The 22,413-nt window shown below is 39.6% G+C and overlaps 1 protein-coding gene across 3 annotated transcripts in view; it reads left to right on the top strand.

Moving 5' to 3' along the window:
- The window catches only part of PAPOLG (poly(A) polymerase gamma), a 47,408-nt gene extending 25,264 nt beyond the window's left edge, over positions 1-22,144 (top strand). For all 3 annotated transcript variants that reach the window (XM_032177156.2, XM_032177157.2, XM_032177158.2), the window contains 13 exons: positions 565-637; positions 1,758-1,878; positions 2,560-2,644; positions 3,032-3,085; positions 7,086-7,205; positions 7,642-7,751; positions 11,511-11,632; positions 11,880-12,040; positions 13,696-13,784; positions 14,041-14,261; positions 14,764-14,829; positions 15,018-15,074; positions 17,120-22,144. In XM_032177156.2, coding sequence (XP_032033047.1) covers positions 565-637; positions 1,758-1,878; positions 2,560-2,644; positions 3,032-3,085; positions 7,086-7,205; positions 7,642-7,751; positions 11,511-11,632; positions 11,880-12,040; positions 13,696-13,784; positions 14,041-14,261; positions 14,764-14,829; positions 15,018-15,074; positions 17,120-17,218 — 1,378 coding nt within the window. In that variant the 3' untranslated portion in view covers positions 17,219-22,144. The remainder of the gene's footprint in view (positions 1-564; positions 638-1,757; positions 1,879-2,559; positions 2,645-3,031; positions 3,086-7,085; positions 7,206-7,641; positions 7,752-11,510; positions 11,633-11,879; positions 12,041-13,695; positions 13,785-14,040; positions 14,262-14,763; positions 14,830-15,017; positions 15,075-17,119) is intronic.
- The last annotated feature ends 269 nt before the right edge of the window (positions 22,145-22,413 follow it).

Below are 22,413 nucleotides of genomic sequence, written 5' to 3'. Positions count from 1 at the left end.
ATGAGAAGGAAGTGAAAGATTCAGGTGTAAATTAGTTACAGTTAATGAAAAGTAATATTTGCCCTTTCAGAGAACACTGCATTAAAATGAGCAGCCTTTCCTTTGTGTACTTTCTTACCTAGCCCCCCCCATGTTTATAGTCCCAGTTTTTTTTTTTACTTGAGACAGGGTCTCACTCTGTTGCCCAGGCTAGAGTGCATGCATCTCAGCTCACTGCAGCCTCCACCTCCTGGGCTCAAGTGATCCTCTCACCTCAGCCTCCTGAGTACCTGGGACTATAAGCATGCGCCACTAGGCATGGCTAATTTTTGTGTTTTTAGTAGAGAACAGGGTTTCTCCATGTTGCCCAGGATGGTCTCGAACTCCTGAGCTCAGGTGATCTGCCTGCCTCAGCTTCCCAGAGTGCTGGGATTACAGGCATGAGCCACCATGCTCGGCCTTTTTTTCCTTTAATACCAAATACCCAGAACATTCACTCTGTAGAAGGTTAGAACAATCTAATAAGGTTTCATGTAGTACCTGAAGTGAGATCATGTGTAAGTTAATTTGCCTTATTCATGTCAGGGAATGGCCAAATCCTGTGCTGCTGAAGCAACCAGAAGAAAGCAATTTGAATTTGCCTGTCTGGGATCCTCGGGTATGTGATTTATTATGGAGTTTCTTTAAACCTTTTAAGGAAAAGGACATTTCACTAAATTACAGTCTAGTTAAAGATAGTTCCTCTTGTCTTTGTTCCTCCTTCTGTATAACTATAGTCCTCTTCCTCCTCCTGCTGCGGTTTTTGTTTTGTTTTGTGTTTTGTTTTTTGTTTTTTGTGCAGATGATTAGGATCACTAATGCTGATCCAAATGTTGTCATTAAAAATCGCCCATGTAAGATGAGTGGGTGTCTCAAGGACAGTGTCATAATCCATTGTGGAAAAACTGTCTCAAAAGTAATTGGGTACTTGGCTGGGCATGATGGTTCACGCCTGTAATCCCAGCACTTTGGGAGGCCGAGGCGGGTGGATCAACTGAGGTCAGGAGTTCGAGACCAGCCTGGCCAACGTAGTAAAACCCCCTCTCTACTGAAAATATAAAAAATTAGCCGGGCATGGTGGTGCACACCTGTAGTTCCAGCACTCTGGAGGCTGAGGCACGAGAATCGCCTGAACCCCAGAGGCACAGGTTGCAGTGAGCCGAGATTGTGCCACTGCACTCCAGCCTGGGTGACGAGTTGAGACTTCGTCTCAAAAAAAAAAGTAATTGGTTACTAATAATAAAGTACTAAAGTATAATAAAAAATTTACTTTGCAATACAATTTAAAGCAGATTCATTGTTCCAGGATAGCATAATTCTCCCATATCTTGCATTTTAATTTGCTTTTAGAGTGAGTGCTCATTCCTCTAGGTAACCAAGGGGAAGTCATCCATTGAGTGGGTGGTGAAAAAGGATTGAGAACCATTAAACCAGATAATGCTTTTTGTAGTTATAATACTGTATTTCCTTGATTATAAGAGATCATTGTTTATAAGATTCACATCAATTTAACAGCTTTTCTGAGGAAAAATATACTTCTGCAGTATTTCCTTTGACTTTGACTATCAGACATATCCAACATCAGAAATAAATGTAGTTGGGGAGGGAAAATGTACTTCTTAAACTTGAGGAAATGTAGTATTAAATTTATATTTCATATTCTTCAGACTTTTGGGGAAATGAAGTGAGGACAACTGAAATAGGAGAATAGATCAGTTATTCTGCTTCTAATTTCACAGGTAAATCCATCAGATAGGTATCATCTCATGCCCATAATCACCCCTGCCTACCCACAACAGAATTCTACGTATAATGTGTCCACATCAACTCGAACAGTAATGGTAGAAGAATTTAAACAAGGTAAACATGTGGCCCCGTTGCCCTTTACATATTCCCACAAGTTTTTGGTTGACAGTTTTATTCTCTGTTGCAGCTATGGATTGGTAGTTAGAGTTATACCTAATTCTTTCTAAAAATTCTTTCAAGTATGGTTATTTTGTTTTTTAGTAATGCGTTTTCAAAAGTATATGATAATATTAAGGCCAAAAATGGAGTCAGCCCAGTCTGGTTGAAACTAATTTTTTGTGTTCTAAGAAACAACATAATATATATTTATATTTTGTTACTCAGAGTTTGGTGGGCCGGGCGCAGTGGCCCACGCCTATAATCCTAGCACTTTGGGAGGCCGAGGCGAGCAGATGACCTGAGGTCAGGAGTTCAAGACCAGCCTAGCCAACCTGGTGAAACCCTGTCTCTACTAAAATTACAAAAATTAGCCAGAAGTAGTGGTGGGCACCTGTAATCCCAGCTACTCAGGAGGCTGGGGCAGGAGAATCACTTGAACCCAGGAGGTAGAGGTTGCAGTGAGCCGAGATAGAGCCACCACACTCCAGCCTGGGTGACAGAGTGAGACTCTGTCTCAAAAAAAGAAAAAAAAAAAAAAATTTGGTCTGGTGGAGTTTGAGATTTTGTAGTAGTAGAGTGATTTAAGAGCTGGTCTCTTTTCAAAATCATTCTTCTTTTTTTTTTTTTTTAATTTAGGTCTTGCAGTCACAGATGAAATTCTTCAAGGAAAATCAGATTGGTCCAAACTACTTGAGCCACCGAATTTCTTTCAAAAGTATAGGTATGTGAAATTTTGTATTTTGTATGTATGTGATTTTTTTTTTTTTTTTAAAGAAGAATGTTAAACATAGTTAATATATGACGGGTGACAGCTCTTTTATTTCTTAAGCAAGAGAGAATAGATTAACAAAAATCCTAAGAGATAAGAGTGTTTCTTTATTCTGGTAGTATCTAATCCAGTATTAGTGATTTTTTAAAGTGAATTGTTTTTTACTTGTAGGACCTAGAATTAATTTTGTGAAAATCAGAGCATATTTAATTTTCATAAACTGTGTGCCTTTATTAGCTCATTTGTTCAGTGAGAGGGAGGGAAAAAAGGGGATAATTAAAAAGCAGGCCATAACAATTTTTCTGGCTGTTTTTTTGATTGTTGCTGAAAATTCTTCAGACATTATATAGTATTGACTGCCAGCGCATCAACAGAAGAAAACCATCTAGAGTGGTAAGACTTCTATTTCAAGTTTTCTACCTACTGTGTGGTGATAGTAACTTATTTATATGGTGCTTTACCATTTATAAAGTACTTTCTTGCTTGATTTTCAAAATGATTATATCTCTTTTTTTTTTTTTTTCTTTTTGAGACAGAGTTTCTGTTGTCTAGGCTGGAGTGCAGTGTTGCGATCTCAGTTTCGCCATGTTGGTCAGGCTGGTCTCAAGCTCCTGACCTCAGGTGATCCACCCACCTCAACCTCCCAAAGTGCTGGGATTACAGGCCTGAGCCCCTTCGCCCGGACTTTTTTTTTTTTTTTTTTGGGAAGGAGTCTCCCTCTGTCACCCATACTGGAGTATAGTGGCATAATCTCGGCTCACTGCAGCCTCCGCCTCCTGGGTTCAGGTGATTCTCCTACCTTAGCCTCCTGAGTAGCTGGGACTACAGGTGTGCACTTCCATGCCCTGTGGCTAATTTTTGTATTTTTAGTAGAGAGGTTTCACCATGTTGGCCAGGCTGGTCTTGAACTCCTGACCTCAAGTGGGCTGGTCTCAAACTCCTGACCTCAAGTGATCCGTAAAATTATTATATCTTACTGGTGATTGTTGTGCATGACCGTGGAGCTTCAGTGTTTAAAATATGCCATCAAATTAATGTTTCAGAATCAGGAGGGACATGAGCAAAAGATATATGTATAGATTTTGCTTCTTATTGCTTCTCAGCCAGATTTAAGCAAAATTTTGAGCTAGTTTGGATGATTCTGATAGCCACCGTCTGAGTTTTTCTTTTGTTTTTATTTTTTATTTTGAGACGGAGTCTTGCTGTGTCGCTCAGGCTGGAGTGCAGTGGTGCGATCTCGGCTCACTGCAACCTCCGCCTCCCAGGTTCAAGCAATTCTCTGCCTCAGCCTCCAGAGTAGCTAGGATTACAAGCTCCCACCACCACGCCCAGCTAATTTTTGTGTTTTCAGTAGAGACGGGGTTTCACCATCTTGGCCAGGCTGGTCTTGAACTCCTCACCTCGTGATACACCCGCCTTGGCCTCCCAAAGTGCTGGAATTACAGGCATGAGCCACCACACCCGGCCTGAGTTTTTCATTTTTGCCATTGTGTTTACCTCAATAGAAAAGACAAAACTCAATAGAAAAGGCATTTTGTATATCCGTTTAATTTAGGAGATAATGGCTTAAATCTTTCAGATTAAGCTTCCGTCAACAGGTGGGAGATATTTGTGGTCAAGAAGTAGTGTGTTCTTTCTAGTGCATCTAAATTTATCCCTTCTGCCTCCACTATATTCACATCCTTGGCTCTGTCAGACGGAAGCTGTTAGACCACCAGAGATGGTTGTACTTTCCTTGGGTCTGACTTCTGGAAAAGCAAAACAGCAATACTGTTTTATTTTTGCTTCAAGAGTTTCGGATCACGAGGTCAGGAGATCGAGACCACGGTGAAACCCCGTCTCTACTAAAAATACAAAAAAATTAGCCGGGCGTGGTGGCGGGCGCCTGTAGTCCCAGCTACTCGGAGAGGCTGAGGCAGGAGAATGGCGTGAACCCAGGAGGTGGAGCTTGCAGTGAGCCGAGACTGCGCCACTGCACTCCAGCCTGGGCGACAGAGCGAGACTCCGTCTCAAAAAAAAAAAAAAAAAAAAAAAAAGAGTTTAATCCTTATTTCATTGGTAATTAAAGGGACTCTGAAAATAATCCTGTCACTGAAACAGTATTTTGTTTGTCTAGATCTGGAGTCAGAAAATAGGCTCTAGGCCAAATTCAGTCTGCCGTCTATTTTTATAAAGTTTTACTGGAACACAGCCATGTTTCTTCGTTTATGTATTATCTGTGGCTGCTTCTGTGCTTCATAGCAAAGTTGACTAGGTGTAACAAAGACTGTATGGCCCAGAAACACTAAAATTTACTATTTAGCCCTTTACAGAAAAAGTTTGCCAACCTGTCATTTAGGTGACACTGGAATAACACAGATTTTTGTAGATTTACTGTTAAAGCACACATAATTATAATGTATAAGCTTTTGCTGATGTTTTTTAAAAATGTTAAAATGTTCTTGTAACGTTTCTAATTCATAAAGTCATTAATAAGCAAGCTGCCATTGGTCACATTTCTTAAGTGAGATAGAAATGAAATTGTAGAAATCCGATGAAACTTGCTGTATTTTAATAGGATGTGATCCAAATTTAGCGAATTCTTTTTTTTTTTTTTTTTTTTTTTTTTGAGATGGAGTCTTGCTCTGTCGCCCAGGCTGGAGTGCAGTGGTGTGATCTCAGCTCACTGCAAGCTCCGCCTCCCAGGTTCATGCCATTCTCCTGCCTCAGCCTCGCAAGCAGCTGGGACTACAGGCACCCGCACCTCGCCTGGCTAATTTTTTGTATTTTTAGTAGAGATGGGGTTTCACTGTGTTAGCCAGGATGGTCTCGATCTCCTGACCTCGTGATCCACCCACCCTCCTTGGCCTCCCAAAGTGCTGGGATTACAGGTGTTAGCCACTGCGCCCAGCCCAGGAATTTTTTTAAATGCGAAGTCTAGCATGATTGTTTCATATATTATGTGCCAATATTAGTTTCATTGTTTAAACTTATCTTAGCCTTAGGATTTATTTATTTTTTTAGAGACAGAGTCTCACTGTCACCCAGGCTGGAGTATAGTGGGGTGATCATACTGCAGCCTCAAACTCCTGGGATCAAGCGATGCCTCCTGCCTCGGCTCCCCAAGTAGCTGGGGCCTGCAGGCCCTTGCTACCATGCCTGGCTGATTTTTTTTTTATTTTTATCTTATAGGGATGGAATCTCACTATGTTGCCCCAGGTGATCTCGAACTCCTGGCTTCACGTGATCCTCCCGCCTCAGCTTCCCAAAGTGCTGGGATTAACAAGCATGAGCCACCGCACCTGGCCTAGCCTAGCCTTAGGTTTGAGACATAAGATTTGAAGGTAGAAAAAGATTCAGGACTAGATTAACCAGCAGTTTTTGTTCATGCCCTAAGCCATGACTGTTTTATAGTCTTAACTAAGGGTATTTTAGATTCAGGAATTCATTACATAGATTAGTTCTTATATTAAAAAAAAAGAACACACAGAAATCTACTAACTTGTCATTTACTACAATAGCATTTTAAACGGGGTTCCTAATATATTGGGCTGAAATTTTTAAATGAACAGCTAATATGCTGTTTGTTTTACTTGAGTGTAGCTTTCATATTTAAAGTTGATATAAATTGTGTTTACAATGGCATTTAAAATGGGGTTCCTAATATATTGGGCTGAAATTTTTATTTTATTTATTTATTTATTTATTTAGAGATGGAACCTCACTCTGTCACCCAAGCTGGAGTGCAGTGGGGTCATCTTAGCTCACTGCAGCCTCCACCTCCCAGCTTCAAGCAATTCTCCTGCCTCAGCCTCCCGAGTAGCTGGGAATATAGGTGTACGCCATACTTGGCTAATTTTCTTTTGTATTTTTAGTAAAGACAGGGTTTTACCATGTTGGCCAGGCTGATCTCGACCTCCTGACCTCAGGTGATCTGCCCTCTTCAGCCTTCCAAAGTGCTGGGATTACAGGCATGAGCCACCGCACCTGGCCTGAAATTTTTTTTTTTTTTTTGAGACGGAGTCTTGCTCTGTTGCCCAGGCTGGAGTGCAATGGCACGATCTCAGCTCACTGCAACCTCCACCTCCCAGTTTCAAGTGATTCTCCTGCCTCAGCCTCCCAAGTAGCTGGGATTACAGGCACCCACCACCACGCCCAGCTAATTTTTTGTATTTTTAGTAGAGACAGGGTTTTGCCATGTTGGCCAAACTGGTCTTGAACTCCTGACCTCAGGCAATCCGCCCACTCTTGCCTCCCAAAGTGCTGGGAGTACAGATGTGAGCCACGACGCCCAGCCCGAAATTTTTTAATGAACATGTAAAGCTTCATAGTTAATATGCTGTTTGGTTTACTTGAGTGTAGCTTTCAAATTTAAAGTGGACATAAGATAAATTGTATTTGTTGTTTATTTTAGGGTTGGATTAGTAGAATCTAAAATCCGTGTACTTGTTGGAAACTTGGAACGGAATGAATTTATTACTCTTGCCCATGTGAATCCCCAGTCATTCCCAGGGAATAAAGAACATCATAAAGAGTAAGTTAATTGTTTTTTAATACTTTATTTCTTAAATAATGTTATTTGGCATATGCATCATTTCAGAGTAATTGTGAGATTTTTGTTTAACAGGCATTGATGGGAGTATGACACATTATGTATTTGAGTTTGAGTGTCTAGGCATTAAAAATAAGTACATAACTACTTTGGTAGCCCACAAACCCCAGCAAAACACCATCACAATATTTGGAGCATCTTTAAGAATATATTTAGTAAGTCATTTTCTTAGCCACTTAATCCTTCTTAGAACAACAGGGGATAACTTACCAGTTCTGGATGTCACTTTTAAGAATCTGGCCAGACCACTGAAATCTGTATTTGTGAGATAGAGACCAAGTTTTAATTATGAAATAGCATCTGTAAAGTTGTAAAAAATAATAATAATTAATGGAAATTCTTAAATTTTGCTTTATAGCAACAATTACGTATCAATGTGGTTCCTTGGGATAATTTTTCGGAGAGTAGAAAATGCAGAAAGTGTCAACATAGACTTGACATATGATATACAGTCATTTACTGATACAGGTAAGACTCCATCATCATAGAGCTATGATTCTCAAACCTGGCTATTACTCAGTGTCATCTGCCTACGATCTGGCTGGCTGTACTTATTAAAGGTCCACAGTTGGTTAAGTGAACATGGCATATCCGTATTGCTATTAAAACAGGAAAGGAGCCGGGTGCGGTGGCTCACGCCTGTAATCCCAGCACTTTGGGAGGCGGAGGCGGGTAGATTACCTGAGGTCAGGAATTCGAGACCAGCCTGGCTAATATGGTGAAACCCCGTCTCTACTAAAAATACAAAGTTAGTAGGGTGTGGTGGCAGATGCCAGCTGCTTGGGAGGCTGAGGCAGGAAAATAGCTTGAACCTGGGAGGAGGAGGTTGCAGTGAGCAGAGATTGCCCCACTGCACTCCAGCCTGGCCCACAGAGTGAGACTGTCTCAAAAAAAAAAATAAAAAAAAAAGCATTATGAGGCAATTTCCAAGATACATTAAGTGGGGGGTAAAATTCAGAACACTGTGTATACTGTGCTATTTATATAAAAATAAAAGAAAAAATAAATACATATTTGCTTACAAATGCATAGAATATCTCTGGAAGGATACTTAGTTTAAAAAAAATGGCAAGACTGGTTGCTTCTAGGTCAGGGTATAGGATAAGGAGACATCACTGAATACTCTTCAACGCTTTGAGTTTTGTAGCATGTGAATGTTATCTGTTTTATTTTGTTTTAAGAGACAGAGTCTCACTCTGTCACCCAGGCCGGACTGCAGTGGTGCGATCTCAGCTCACTGCAACCTCCGCCTCTGGGGTTCAGGTGATTCTCATGCCTCAGCCTCCTGAGTAGCTGGAATTACAGGTGCATGCCACCAGGCCTGGCTAATTTTTGTATTTTTAGTAGAGATGGAGTTTCACCATGCTGGCCAGGCTGGTCTCGAACACTTGACCTCAAGTGATCCTGCCTCGGCCTCCCCAAAAGTGCTGGGATTACAGGCGTGAGCCACCTCGCCTGGCTGAATGTTATCTGTTTTAAAACAAAGAAAGGAAAGCTCTTTGTATGTACAACCAGAGTTTGTGATCACAGTCTTAAAGATGACTTGATTTTTGCCAGGCACAGTGGCTCACAAGTGCCTGTAATTGTAATACTTTGGGAGACTGGGATGGGTGAATCTCTTGAGCCCGGGAGTTTGAGACCAGCCTGGGCAACATGGTGAAACCCCATCTCTATAAAAAAAACAAAAAAAAGTTTGCCAGGTATCATGCTTTGTGGTCCCAGCTATCTGGGAGGCTGAGGTGGGAGAATTGCTTGAACCCAGAAGGTCAAGGCTGCAGTGAGCCGAGATTGCGCCATTGCTCTCCAGCCTGGGTGACAAAGTGAGACCCTGTCTCAAAAAAATAAAAGACTTGATTTTTATGGGTTCTTTGTTTGTTTGTTTTAAATAGAGACAGGATTTCGCCATGTTGCCCAGGCTGATCTCAAACTCCTGGGCTCAAGCAATTTGCCCACCTTGGCCTCTTAAAGTGCTGGGATTACAGGTGTCAACCACCGCACCTGGCCAGACTTTTATGTTTTTGATATGAAATAATATCAGTAAGTACAGAATTGCTGAATATATTTCAGGATCAGTGAAAAGTATGTCTTTCACATCTAGCCCTCTAGTCACAACTCTGGAATATCTTAATGTATCTGTTATAAATTTGGGGTTATTTATCTTAAGAATCTGGAGTAGTTATACATTCATACTATTAAAAGTATTGGTTTGGCTCATCTGGGTTTTCTGAATTCTTTTGAAAGAGCCCTCATATTTATCATGAAAACGCAGATTCCTGGCCAGGCGCGGTGGCTCACGCCTGTAATCCCAGCACTTTGGGAGGCCAAGGTGGGCAAATTACCTGAGGTCTGGAGTTCGAGACCAGCCTGGCCAACATGGTGAAACCCCACCCATCTCTACTAAATATACAAAAATTAGCCAGGTGTGGTGGCGGGCGCCTGTAATCCCAGCTATTCCAGAGGCTAAGGCAGGAGAATCATTTGAACCTGGGAGACGGAGGTTGCAGTGAGCTGACATCTCGCTGTTGCACTCCAGCCTGGGCAACAAGAGTGAAACTCCATCTCAGAAAAAGAAAAGAAAATGCAGATTCTTATGTTTCACCTTAGAACCACTAAATCACACTCTGGAGAGGGAGCCAGAGAATCTGCAACTTAAACAAGCACTCCTGGTAACTCTTTTATAAGCAATCTGGAATAAAAACATTCACCATAAATTTTTCCATTCTGATTAGGGCTTAAATTTTTTAAAAAGAAGATTGGGACATAGTTTATTATAAATTTATAAGATATTATTTTTCAGATGAAGAAACTTGAGGCCCCAAGAGATTAGATAATTTACCACATCTCGCAGTACTTGCTGTGTAAAACAAGCCTCCCATCCCTGTCTTCAGTGGGCTTATAATCTCATTGAGTATATTTACAATTAAAACATTAAGAAATGTATGTGGTAGTTAATAAAACCTGTTTTTTCATTGGGCATATTTACAGTTAAAACATATTAAGAAATTTGTGTGTGAGTTAATAAAACCCGTTTTCTTATAAGGTGTGAAAAGCACTAGACTGGGAATCTAGGGCTGTGTGGATTCTGATCCTGGCAAGGCATTCAGAGCTGTTCAGCCTCCTTTTCTCAACTGTACAATAAGGATGTATTTGTAAGATGGTTCCTGAAGTCTGTCATTCTATGATTGGTGTGGTAGCTGCAGTAGTAAATTCTCATGGAGGAGGAGGACAGCTTGAATTGCATCTTGGATATTTGGCCTAAGAATTAGCTTAGAAGGCCAGGTGCAGTGGCTCACACCTGTAATCCCAGCACTTTGGGAGGCCAAGGTGGGTGGATCACTTGAGGTCAGGAGTTCGAGACCAGCCTGGCCAACATAGTGAAACCCTGTCTCTACAAAAAATCCAAAAAGTAGCTGGGTGTGGTGCCATGCGCCTCTAGTCCCAGCTACTGGGGAGGCTGAGGCAGGAGAATAGCTTGAACCCCGGAGGCAAAGGTTGCAATGAGTTAAGATTGTGCCACTGCACTCAAGCCTGGATGACAGAGTGAGACTCTGTGTCGAAAAAAAAAAAGAATTAGCTTAGATCTGGGCAAGTAATTATGAGGAGAGATTGCCTTTTGGGAAAATATCAGAAAATAAGATCTGGAAAATACTATTTTTTAAATATATTTATTCTATTAACAAGGTTTGATTATGAGAAAGTCTTAGAAGGTGGACATGGAAAAACTATTGGATTCATGGCTGGGCACAGTGGCTCACGCCTATAATCCCAGCACTTTGGGAGGCCGAGGTGGGCGGATCACCTGAAGTCGGCAGTTCTAGACCAGCCTGACCAACACGGAGAAACCCAGTCTCTACGAAAAATCAAAAAAGTTAGCTGGACGTGGTGGTGCATGCCTGTAATCCCAGCTACTCAGGAGGCTGAGGCAGGAGAATGGCTTGAACCCAAGAGGCGGAGGTTGTGGTGAGCCGAGATTGCACCATTGCACTCCAGCCTGGGCAGCAAGAGCAAAACTCCATCTCAAAAAAAGAAAAACTAGTGGATTCATGAATAGGATTGTGATGTGATGGAAATGTATTAAAAATATTTGTTTTGTGAGAGGGTTGTGGGTGGGTGGGTGGCTGGTGGTGATAGTGGGGAGATAGTAAAGGTATATGCATTTCAGAAAAATTAGGCAGAACCCTTGGTTCAGAAAGAAGTTTCCCATTTAACATATTAACATTGTTACAGTGTACAGACAGGCAAACAATATAAATATGCTAAAGGAGGGAATGAAAATTGAAGCAACTCATGTAAAGAAAAAACAACTTCACCACTACCTTCCTGCAGAAATTCTTCAAAAGAAGAAAAAGGTGAGTTTGTAATCTTAACCCTTCAGTATGGTTTTACTCAGACAAATGATCTGGGACCAAATTTGCATTCTTACAGCTCCCAAACCTATTGAGAAAAATAAGGAAGATGTAGGCAGTTCAATCTAGGACTAAAATCTCATTTTCATTAATCACAAGAGATAATTTGCTTAAATGACCTTCAGAATTGAAACCAGTCTTTATAGTCTCATTTGCATTTTGAAATCTTAAAATCGTTCCCTTCTTTCAGCAAAGTCTTTCTGATGTCAATCGAAGCTCGGGCGGACTTCAATCCAAAAGATCGTCTCTGGATAGCAGTTGTCTGGATAGCTCCAGAGACACTGATAATGGAACACCTTTTAATTCTCCAGTGTCCAAGTCTGATAGCCCTTCTGTAGGAGAAACAGAAAGGTCTGTCTTTATTTCAAATGTGTCCTTTTGGTTTTCTGTTCAGTTTATTTGAAGATAATGTGAACTTTTCTATACCTCTGCTACTGCCTTTTAAAATTGTTAAAAGATTTCATTTTACCGGCTGATGGTCAATTTCTTGTTTAGAAATAACTCGTGGTAATCCTGTGGGAAACGGTATAGGCTTATGAGCATATGGGACTAGATAGGTACACAGAAATGTACACATTTTTTGCTTAAATTTTTCTTTTCTTACTGGCTCCTCTGCATTTTTCCCCCTTTTAGTTCAATGAAATGTTAAAGTACAGGCCTGAGTCAACAGTTGTGGCCAGGCACGGTGGCTCAAGCCTGTAATCCTAGCACTTTGAGAGGTCAAGGCAGGCGAACTGCTGGAGCCCAGGATTCCAAGACCAGCCTGGGCAACATGGCAAAACCCTGTCTATACAAAAAAATATAAAAATTAATTGGCCGGGCACAGTTGCTCACACCTGTAATCCCAACACTTTGGGAGGCCAAGGCGGGCAGATCACCTGAGGTCAGGAGTTCGAGACCAGCCTGGCCAACATGGCAAAACCACATCTCTACTAAAAACACAAAATTAGCAGGGTGTGATGGCATGTGCCTGTAATCCCAGCTACTTGGGAGGCTGAGGCAGGAGAATCGCTTGAACCCAGGAGGTGGAGGTTGCAGTGACCCAAGATCGTGCCATTGCACTCCAGCCTAGGCAACAAGAGCGAGACTCTGTCTCAAAAAAACAAAAAACAAAAATTAGGCCGGGCGCGGTGGCTCACGCCTGTAATCCCAGCACTTTGGGAGGCCGAAGCGGGCGGATCGCGAGGTCAGGAGATCGAGACCATCCTGGCTAACATGGTGAAACCCCGTCTCTACTAAAAAAATACAAAAAATTAGCCCGGCGCGGTGGTGGGTGCCTGTAGTCCCAGCTACTCGGGAGGCTGAGGCAGGAAAATGGCGTGAACCCAGGAGGCGGAGCTTGCAGTGAGCCAAGATAGTGCCACTGCACTCCAGCCTGGGCAAAAGAGCGAGATTCTGTCTCAAAAAAAAAAAAACCAAAAAAAAAAACCAAAAATTAGCTCAGCATGGTAGTGCACACCTGTAGTCCCAGCTACCCGGGAGGCCAAGGTGGGAGAACATCTTGAGCCCGGAAGGTTGAGGCTGCGGTGAGCTGTGTGTTCATGCCACTGCACTCCAGCCTAGGCGACAGAACAATACCATGTCTAAAAAAAAAAAAAAAAAAGGCGGCGGCAGTGGTAAATGTTACAACAAGAGTGTTTTAAATAACTAATGGGGCCAGGTGTGGTGGGTCACATCTATAATTTCAGCACTTTGGGAGGCTGCGGCAGGAGGATTGCTTGAGCCTCAGGAGTTCAAGACCAGCCTGGGCAACATAGTGAGATCCTGTCTCTACAAAAATAAAAATTAAAAAAATTAGCCCGACATGATGGCACACACCTACGTTCTTAGCTACCTGGGAGGCTGAGGTGGCAGAGTTAATTGAGTCCAGGAGGTTGAGGCTGCAGTGAGCTGTGATTGTGCCACTGCACTCCAACTTGGGCAGTAGAGTGAGGCCTTTTCTCAAAAAAGGAGAAGAAAAGTAATATTTAAATCATTTATTGATGATAATTTAACACTTTCATTAGGAATAGTGCTGAGCCTGCTGCTGTAATTGTGGAGAAGCCACTGAGTGTACCACCAGCCCAAGGACTTTCCATTCCAGTCATTGGCGCAAGTAGGTATCTAAACTTGTATATATTAATAATTCTATTTACAAAAAATTAGCTAGGCATGGTGGCACACGCCTGTAGTCCTAGCTACTTGGGAGGCTAAGGTGGGAGGGTCACCTGAGCCTGGGAAGTCAAGGCTGCAGTGAGCTGTGATCAAGCCACTGCACTGCAGCCTGGGTGATGGGAATGAGAAACCCTGTCTCAAGGAAAAAAAAAATTACATAAATGTTTAATTATTAAAATCCTTTTTTTCCTTTTCAGAAGTTGACTCTACAGTAAAAGCTGTGTCACCCCCTGCTGTGTGTACCATTCCTACCGTAGTAGGACGAAATGTCATTCCTAGAATCCCAACACCTCACAACCCTGCCCAGGGACAACCGCATCTGAATGGAATGTCAAATATAACTAAGACTGTTACACCCAAGAGATCCCATTCCCCATCCATAGATGGGACTCCTAAGAGATTGAAAGACGTAGAAAAGGTAAAGTTACAACTTTAGTGGTGATTCAGTAGTTGATATTTTTTATAGTTAATACTAAAGAAACAATTTTCCATAGCTGTTGCGTGTTCTGTTAGGAGTTGGCTGAAAAGAATATTTACAATATTAATTGCTCATCCTAAGTTGAAATTACTAATGTGTCTGAAAATTTGAATGATCAGTCTCAGTTTCTCCTTGACTTACAGAAGTCATTACTGATAACAAAATCTCATTTCTTGTGTGTTGATATGCCCTGCCTCCAGTAGGTGGTGGTAAAACTATATTTGTTAGAATCTGAATTTATTTAACCAAAAAGATCACCCAAACTGTAGAAATTAATGGTGGCAGTTGAATTTAATCTAATTTAAATTATCTTCTCTTACCAATCCATGTTTATAGTAATTTTTATAATAGCGTAACCAATAACTAGTCTTCCAGTTTATATAGATTTATATGGTTTTTTGCAGGTACATAATAGCAATCTATTTCAATGTTTATATTTTAGTTTATTCGACTTGAATCAACATTTAAGGACCCCCGCACTGCTGAAGAAAGAAAAAGAAAATCAGTGGTAAATATATTAATAGTGTGCTTCAGAATATTTATTGTAAAGCGCCATGTATCAGGAAAAGTGCCATATTAGAAAGTAGGTCAGATTAGATCTATTTTCAGGTTTTAGTTAGGTTTTATTTTAAGTAGAAATAAGTGTTTGCATATAGGAAAGTTAGTTTTCACTTGTGTTGATTCTTCTGTTTTTAGGATGCCATTGGAGGAGAATCTATGCCTATTCCAACTATTGATACATCACGCAAAAAGGTAACAAGATAGTCTTGTTCATAGGTACAGTACATAGGTAAAAACTCATAGGTAATCTACAAGTACAAAAGGCTTATTAAGAGCCTAGCACTGGGAAAAAGTAAGATTTTGTCCCTGTCCCCAAGGACTAGCAGTGTAGTTGGGGTTGGAGATAGCAAGTATATAGTTCTGAATGTATGTACCTCAAAAGTCTAAAAAAGAGGCAGTAGTTTAAGACAACTTTATTATCTATTTAGATTATGTTCACCCTTTGTTTTTTATCTTTAAAGAAGCAGTTGGATGGTCAGCACATTAATTTCTTACCAAGCACCTGGAGGTTTATCTCTGTTGTGTACTATTGCTTACTGCCAAAACATAGGTTTGGTAATTAGGAACCATATGTATTAATATTTTAGAGGAACCAAATGTAGTGGTATATATAGTAAGTACCTTTAAAACATGAGCTAAACGCCCCTAAATTGTAATTTAAATGTTTATTGTTTGAAGAATTACTTTTATAACTAATAATATGTAGTATTAAGTGTGGTATGCTAAAAAGCAAGTACTCAAAAACCAGCCTTGTATAAATAGAGAAAGCCCTTATCTGAGAGTTTATAATGAACAGAATGGCTTATTTATAATAATGATAAATATAAATATATATGATGATAAACAATTATAAATTATAAATAATAATTTATTATAAAATAGAATGGCCATTAAATAGTAAAGTGCTTTTCATCATCATCTGTTACCTTGCCAGGTTCTCCAGGAGGTAGTAGCTATTCTAAAGCAAAACAGTATACTCATAGGCTATTAGTTCTAGATTTTGAGCCTTTAACATAAGATTAAGTTACAAAAAAAGAATATATAATTATGGGTGATGGTGGAAGAAAAAATATTGAGATGGACATTGAAGTACAAAAGAGTGAAATGACATATCTGGATTTTTTAATATATCAAGTCTAAAGGGAAAGTGGGTACACCAAACAATTGCAGCAAAATTATAATAATGTCTGAAACTTCATTTTGGCATTTAAGTCCTTATTGTCCTGTTCTCTACTTCTTTGTATATCTGAAATTGTTCATAATTGTTTTAATGCATATGGATATGATACAGATATTGGCTTAGCCAAGGTAAAACGAGGAGAATTAAGCAGTCATCTCTTGACAAGAAACTATCACCATTACACAAGTCTAGATTTTGCCTTCCTTTTTCTTTTTTTTTTTTTTTTTTTTTTTGACATGGAGGCTCGCTCTGTTGCCCAGGTTGGAGTGCAGTGGCGCGATCTTTTTGTATTTGTAGTGGCTAATTTTTGTATTTGTAGTGGAAAAGGGTTTCACCATATTGGCCAGGCTGCTCTTGAACTCCTGACCTCAAGTGATTCGCCTGCCTTGGCCTCCCACAGTTCTGGGATTACAGGCGTGAACCACCATGCCCGGCCCTAGATTTTGCCTTCTTTATGTAATAATCTTTAATGTCCTCAGAATCCCTGAAACTGATGTCCCTGAATTTCATAACCATCAAAGTTATCTAGCCTAAGTACAAAGTTGTTTTCCTGAGAACTTAAGTATCTCACAGATTGAGTCAGTGTTCTCCTTCATGAATGTATTACAGAAACAAATTGAGGGACATAACTGTCAGATATTCAATTTTTCTCTACTACACACATTCATTTTTCACTTCACACCCCAGGAGCTTCCTGTTTAGTCACCATGCACTTCCTTTTTTTTTCTTTGCTTGACCTTAAGGACTGTGTTCTTTATGCATTTCTCGATCCAGGCATGGCAGTTCCTCTTTTCCTGTACATATTCACACTCCTGCCACTTCTACCCTTTCTCTTATCCCTCTGCTTTTCACCTCTGACTGTAAAAAGAAGGAGTAGTTCCGAAAGCAAGAGTTCCCTATGAACACTGGAAGAAAATATTCATTGCATACTTGAGTGTTTAGGAGCTGGAGGGTTTGGGAGAAAAACTCCCCAAGTTTTGTGACTGACTTTCTAGCTGGGCCTTTATAATATATATGATGTGCTTTTCCTTTTTTGTTTCTTCTTTCTTTCTAATAGAGACTACCCAGTAAAGAACTACCAGATTCATCATCTCCAGTTCCAGCAAATAACATCCGTGTCATCAAAAATTCCATTCGACTGACCCTTAATCGGTAAAAGCAGTGCCTCCTCACTTAAGTGAACAAGCAATCATTTAGTGGCATAGATGCAGCCACTTGTTTTTAAATAGAAGTGGCTGTCATACGTGAAATAAGGTGAAGGTTACAGCCTTCAGCCTAATAACCTTGAAGTGGTTTTTGAACTGTCAAACTTTGACCTGCAGATGCTGTAGCATTCTCACTGATTGCTACATACACTTCTCTGAGGATCACCTGCTGTCAAATTGCCATCTACAGTATTACAGCTTTGCATTTGGGGGTTTTACTGCCTTAACTTTCAATGCTTGTTATGGGAACCAGTTCTTAGCCACTTGGACACTGATAACAAGTCCTGAACTCCTTTTTTTGTTTTTTGTTTTTTTTTGTCTTATGTTGTAATCATTGTATAGAGCTAAAAAAAAATTGAAAACAAAAAAATTGCCTTGTATTTTCCAAATGTTAATACATTTACTTTAGCATTGAAGCCACTTTGTGAAACCTGAGATAAATGAATGTGAGGTGTCTTTTCTGCTTTCCTCATTTGTGTAGATGTACTGTCTGTTCTGTTGATTTAAATTATTTTTTTCCAGATTGGCACATGAAATATTTAAACTTTTTTGTGTGCCTTTCTGTCCAATGTTGCATAGTTACCAGGGAAGATTAGTCCAGTGATTACATAAGAGTTGGGCACCATAAATTCTCTATATTTTGCCTCCCATGGAGGCCTTTGAAATGCATCTTTATTAAAAATCAAAATATAACCAGGATACTGAAAGTCAGTATATGAATGGTAAAATTGTTACATATCCTATTTCATGCCATTCTTGTTAGTTGACTGGTATTTTTTACTGAGGAGCAACTCATTCCAGCTTCAACAATAAGATAACCTTTAAGTATGACAAACTTGTATTTTTGAGGTGTAAAATTAACTTGGCATGATAATTCCTGACCATTATTTGCCCCACAACTTCAAATAGTTTCTTCACGGACTAGGCATGCAGAAATAAGCAGTGGATTTTATTGAAACCTAAAGGCATTTTGAATGACATTGTTACCAACCATTAATTGGCTCAGGACCTTTGTAATTTTTATTTAACTATATGAGTTGTCTTTTTTTACGCTGCTTTTTTCAATGCATTTCTTAATATTTTTTAAGTTTCATGAATGCATGCTCAGTTTATTAAAATCCATAACCATGTAATTCTTGTAATATGTTGATTCAGTGTTTTGTAAATGAAGTCGTATGTATTTTCAGAGTATTTTTGTATGTACTGTAAGATACCATCTTTTCAAAGAGAAACGTTTAAAACCTTTATTGTCTCTCCTTAGTCTAATTTTTTAAATATGGATTATGCTTGAATTACTATATTTAAAATGAAAATGTATAGATTACACAGCCAGGAATGCTAGTATCTACCACCTTCTTTAGGTTTCACTTAGCATTTAGTAGGTCCAGTAGGAAAAACCCAAAATGGTACATTGAGTAGTGTGGGGAAGATACCTCGTGTATTACAGGACTCACGGGATGCCATCTAGCAAGTGGAGAAATAGCAGTCCATTTTCTCTTACAAGCCCTTTACCATTGAGTTGAAATTCTTGAATTGCCAGAGAGCCGTATCCTCCAGGTCCCACTCCTGTTCATTGCCCCTTAGGTCTCCAAAATGTAAATTCTAATGTTTACTTTGTACCATGGAAAACATGAAAAGAGTCTTAGAAGTAAAGAACAACAAGGAAAAAATGTTTGTTCAATTATTCCCTTTTTATATAGCAGCAAAAGATAAGAATAAAATCATATAACCAAGTTGTAGCTTCCTTGGCAAAGCTGTTGTCTTAGCTGAGTCTTTCCCTTTATTCAGATGTTTTGGGATTGTTCTACAAATACTCTATTTGAGCAAAAATGAATGATTATGAAAGAACTGAATAATTACCACTTGACTTCAACCTTTGAAAGCTTTAGTAAGGAATTTGATTAAATTTTATATACTTGATGTTTATGCATTTCTGCATTTAATATCTTTTGCTTTTAAATCAGCCTTCAAAGTATCTTTAGGAATTCCTTCTATATCCATGTTTACCCCATTATATAAATAGATTCTTTGGAGTGACTAGTGGAGTTTTTCTTTAATAAGGAAGCAACAAGTCTAACCTTGTACTATAGGATAGGCATTTATTTTACATTAAGGAGCCCATTCAACATGTCAGTGAGTCAACATTAGAGTCCTCAAAGATAGCATTCTTCAACCTGTTTGGTAACTGAGGAGTTGATAAAATACTTTTGAGATGGTGGGGTTTGTCAGAAATAAAATGTTTTCTATCCTGACCAGTAGGTAGAACTTTGAGTACATTTCGTTAACTTGGTGGGAATCTTCCATTGTACTGGTTCCAAGTGAAAAAGGAGAAAGTATGATCTGGGATTTTGTGTTATGATCAGAGGCACTAAGTACATGTGTTTGTTTGGTTTTGTTTTTTTTTTGAGACAGAGTTTCGCTCTTGTTGCCCAGGCTGGAGTGCAGTGGCACAATCTCGGCTCACTACAACCTTCACCTCCCGAGTTAAAGCGATTCTCTTGCCTCAGCCTCCCGAGTAGCTGGGATTACAGGCATCCACCACTTTGCCTGGCTAATTTTTGTATTTTTAGTAGAGACAGGGTTTCACCATGTTGGCCAGGCTGGTCTCAAACTTGTGACCTCAGGTGATCCACCTGCCTTGGCGTCCCAAAGTGCTGGGATTACAGGCGTGAACCACCGCACCCGGCCATGTTTGTTTTCAAGTGTGAAAAAAATACCTAGAAGTACATTTTATAAAGTCAAATAATCTGTTCTTCAGTATATAGACACAGGTTCATTTTCACAAGGGCATTACATTTTAATTTGCTCATTTTTCAGTAGCTCTGGAGAATATGTATGAAAGGAAAACAATTATCTGCTAGCTTAAACCTTAGGGACTTAACCAATTCAAGATAGAGTTACATGGCTTAAAACTGTAAAACTGGGACAGGAGAATGATTTTTGTTTTGTTTTGTTTTGTGTGTGTGGAGACAAGAGTCTCACTCTGTCACCCAGGCTGGAGCACAGTGGCATGATCTCACCTCACTGCAACCTCTGCCTCCCGGGTTCAAGTGATCCTCTTGTCTCAGCCTCCCAAGTAGCTGGAATTACAGGCCTGTACCTTGCCCGGCTAATTTTTGTATTTTCAGTAGAAATGGGATTTCACCATGTTGGCCAGGGTGGTCTTGAACTCCTGACCTCAAGTGATCTGGCTGCCTCAGCCTCCCAAAGTGCTGGGATTACAGGTATAAGCTACCACGCCCAGCCAGGAGAATGAATTTTAAAAGTCTATGTTAGTATTTAAAATGAGTGCTTTGTTTTAAAGCAGCAATTTAGTAGCATTATTAAAATGCTTACTTCACTATAGTAGCAATTAGGTAAAGATGGGCAATATCAAAGTGGGCTAAACTTATTTTCCACTATGTTCCACACCTTTGAAATAGGAATTCCTAACTTGAGAATCATGAACCCTTAGAGAATCTTTTGTAATTGTGTATAAGAAGTTCTAGTTTACATGCATTTTTCTTGGGGGAAGTGCATAGTTTAGATCAGCTTCTCAAAGTGGCAAAAGTATGAGAGTTAGGGTTAGGAACCACCAGGATTGAATAATCCTAGAATATTATATAATTTCCTCCTTTTGATTTTTCTGTGGTATATTTCTGAAAATGTGCTGTGGCTCCTAACTAGTAAAATGGGCTGGTGAGGGACTCTGGAATTTTGAATTTCTAAGTTTATAACCTAAAATGAAACTGTAAAGTCCTTGGTATTTAGAAAAATGCTTAATCTCAAATTTACAGATGGCCTCATGATAACTTAGATTCGTTAACAGGGTCAAACTTTAGTTAAACAAATTTCAACCCAATATTATCAGAGTACAATAACTTAGAATGATCATTAGAAATGGTAGAAAATAGAATAAATCATTAAAGATCCCAAAATGTTGAGTTCTGTAGCATGAAAACTCTCTTGCTCCTCCATGTTTGTAGTTCAGGCCAGAACAAACTAAACAGACCAATAAATATAAGAGTGATAGTTTAGGGAAAAAAAAAACAAAAAAACTTTGTATAAATAAAATTGTACGTGTGTTCAAATAACTACTTATTAAATCATCCAAAGCTTAGAATTTAAATTGGTCATAGTAGCAAATAGTGCAGATGATGGAAGAAAACCAGTCTCAATAATGGTTTTTTTTTTTTTTTCAATTGCATACGGTCACGTCATCCCCCAAATTCTCTATTTTTTTCTTTTCCTTTTTTTTTTTTTTTTTTTTGAGACGGAGTCTCGCTCCGTCACCCAGGCTGGAATGCAGTGGTGCAATCTTGGCTCATTGCAACCTCCACCTCCCAGGTGCAAGCGATTCTCCTACCTCAGCCTCCGAAGTAGCTGGGACTACAGGCGCCCGCCACCACGCCTGGCTAATTTTTGTATTTTTAGTAGAGATGGGGTTTCAACATGTTGGCCAGGCTGGTCTCAAACTCCTGACCTCAGGTGATGCACCTGCCTCGGCCTCCCAAAGTGCTGGGGTTACAGGCGTGAGCCACTGTGCCCGGCCCTTATTTTTCCTGAAATAATTTTTCGGATATACTTTTATATTTGAAATTAGTTGAACATAAGATGATCATCAAGCTTGCTATAAGTTTTAAGCTATTGCTACATTTGAACAAAGACCCACGTACTTATCTTAGAAAATACTTAGGATGTCTTTGAGATTAATGGTGCTACATCACTACAGTACTATGTAAAATGAATGCAGCTGCGGTTCCTTTCTAGCTAGCTGTTTGTGTAGTTCATATTAATTTACCCTGCCTTTTATTTGGATTGTCTGATTTCTTAGTTGTACACATGAACCTCATTATTTGCCTGGAATAAGTAATCAAATAAAATTGCTTTGATAAATAGGTGATGATTGAGTGATGTTATTTGGGACTAACTCAAAAGTACCAGAAGTCTTAACTTTTCAGTGACAACCAATTTTGTCATTTACCACTCAGACTCTTTTTGGTAGATAATGTTATCTACTACCCACTTAGTATGAATGCAAAGCTCAGACCTAATTTGCATCACACAGAATCATTTATTAAACGTTTATCAGCAAGCAGTGGCACAACAGTTTATACAATCTGCTCTATAAGCTTAATGGAGTGTCCCAGCTTTCGGTCCCTTTTGG

Source organism: Hylobates moloch, unplaced genomic scaffold, assembly GCF_009828535.3.
Source record: "Hylobates moloch isolate HMO894 unplaced genomic scaffold, HMol_V3 SCAFFOLD_15, whole genome shotgun sequence".
In the NCBI taxonomy this organism is placed as follows: Eukaryota; Metazoa; Chordata; class Mammalia; order Primates; family Hylobatidae; genus Hylobates; species Hylobates moloch.
This window is presented reverse-complemented; position numbering and strand designations above follow the sequence as displayed.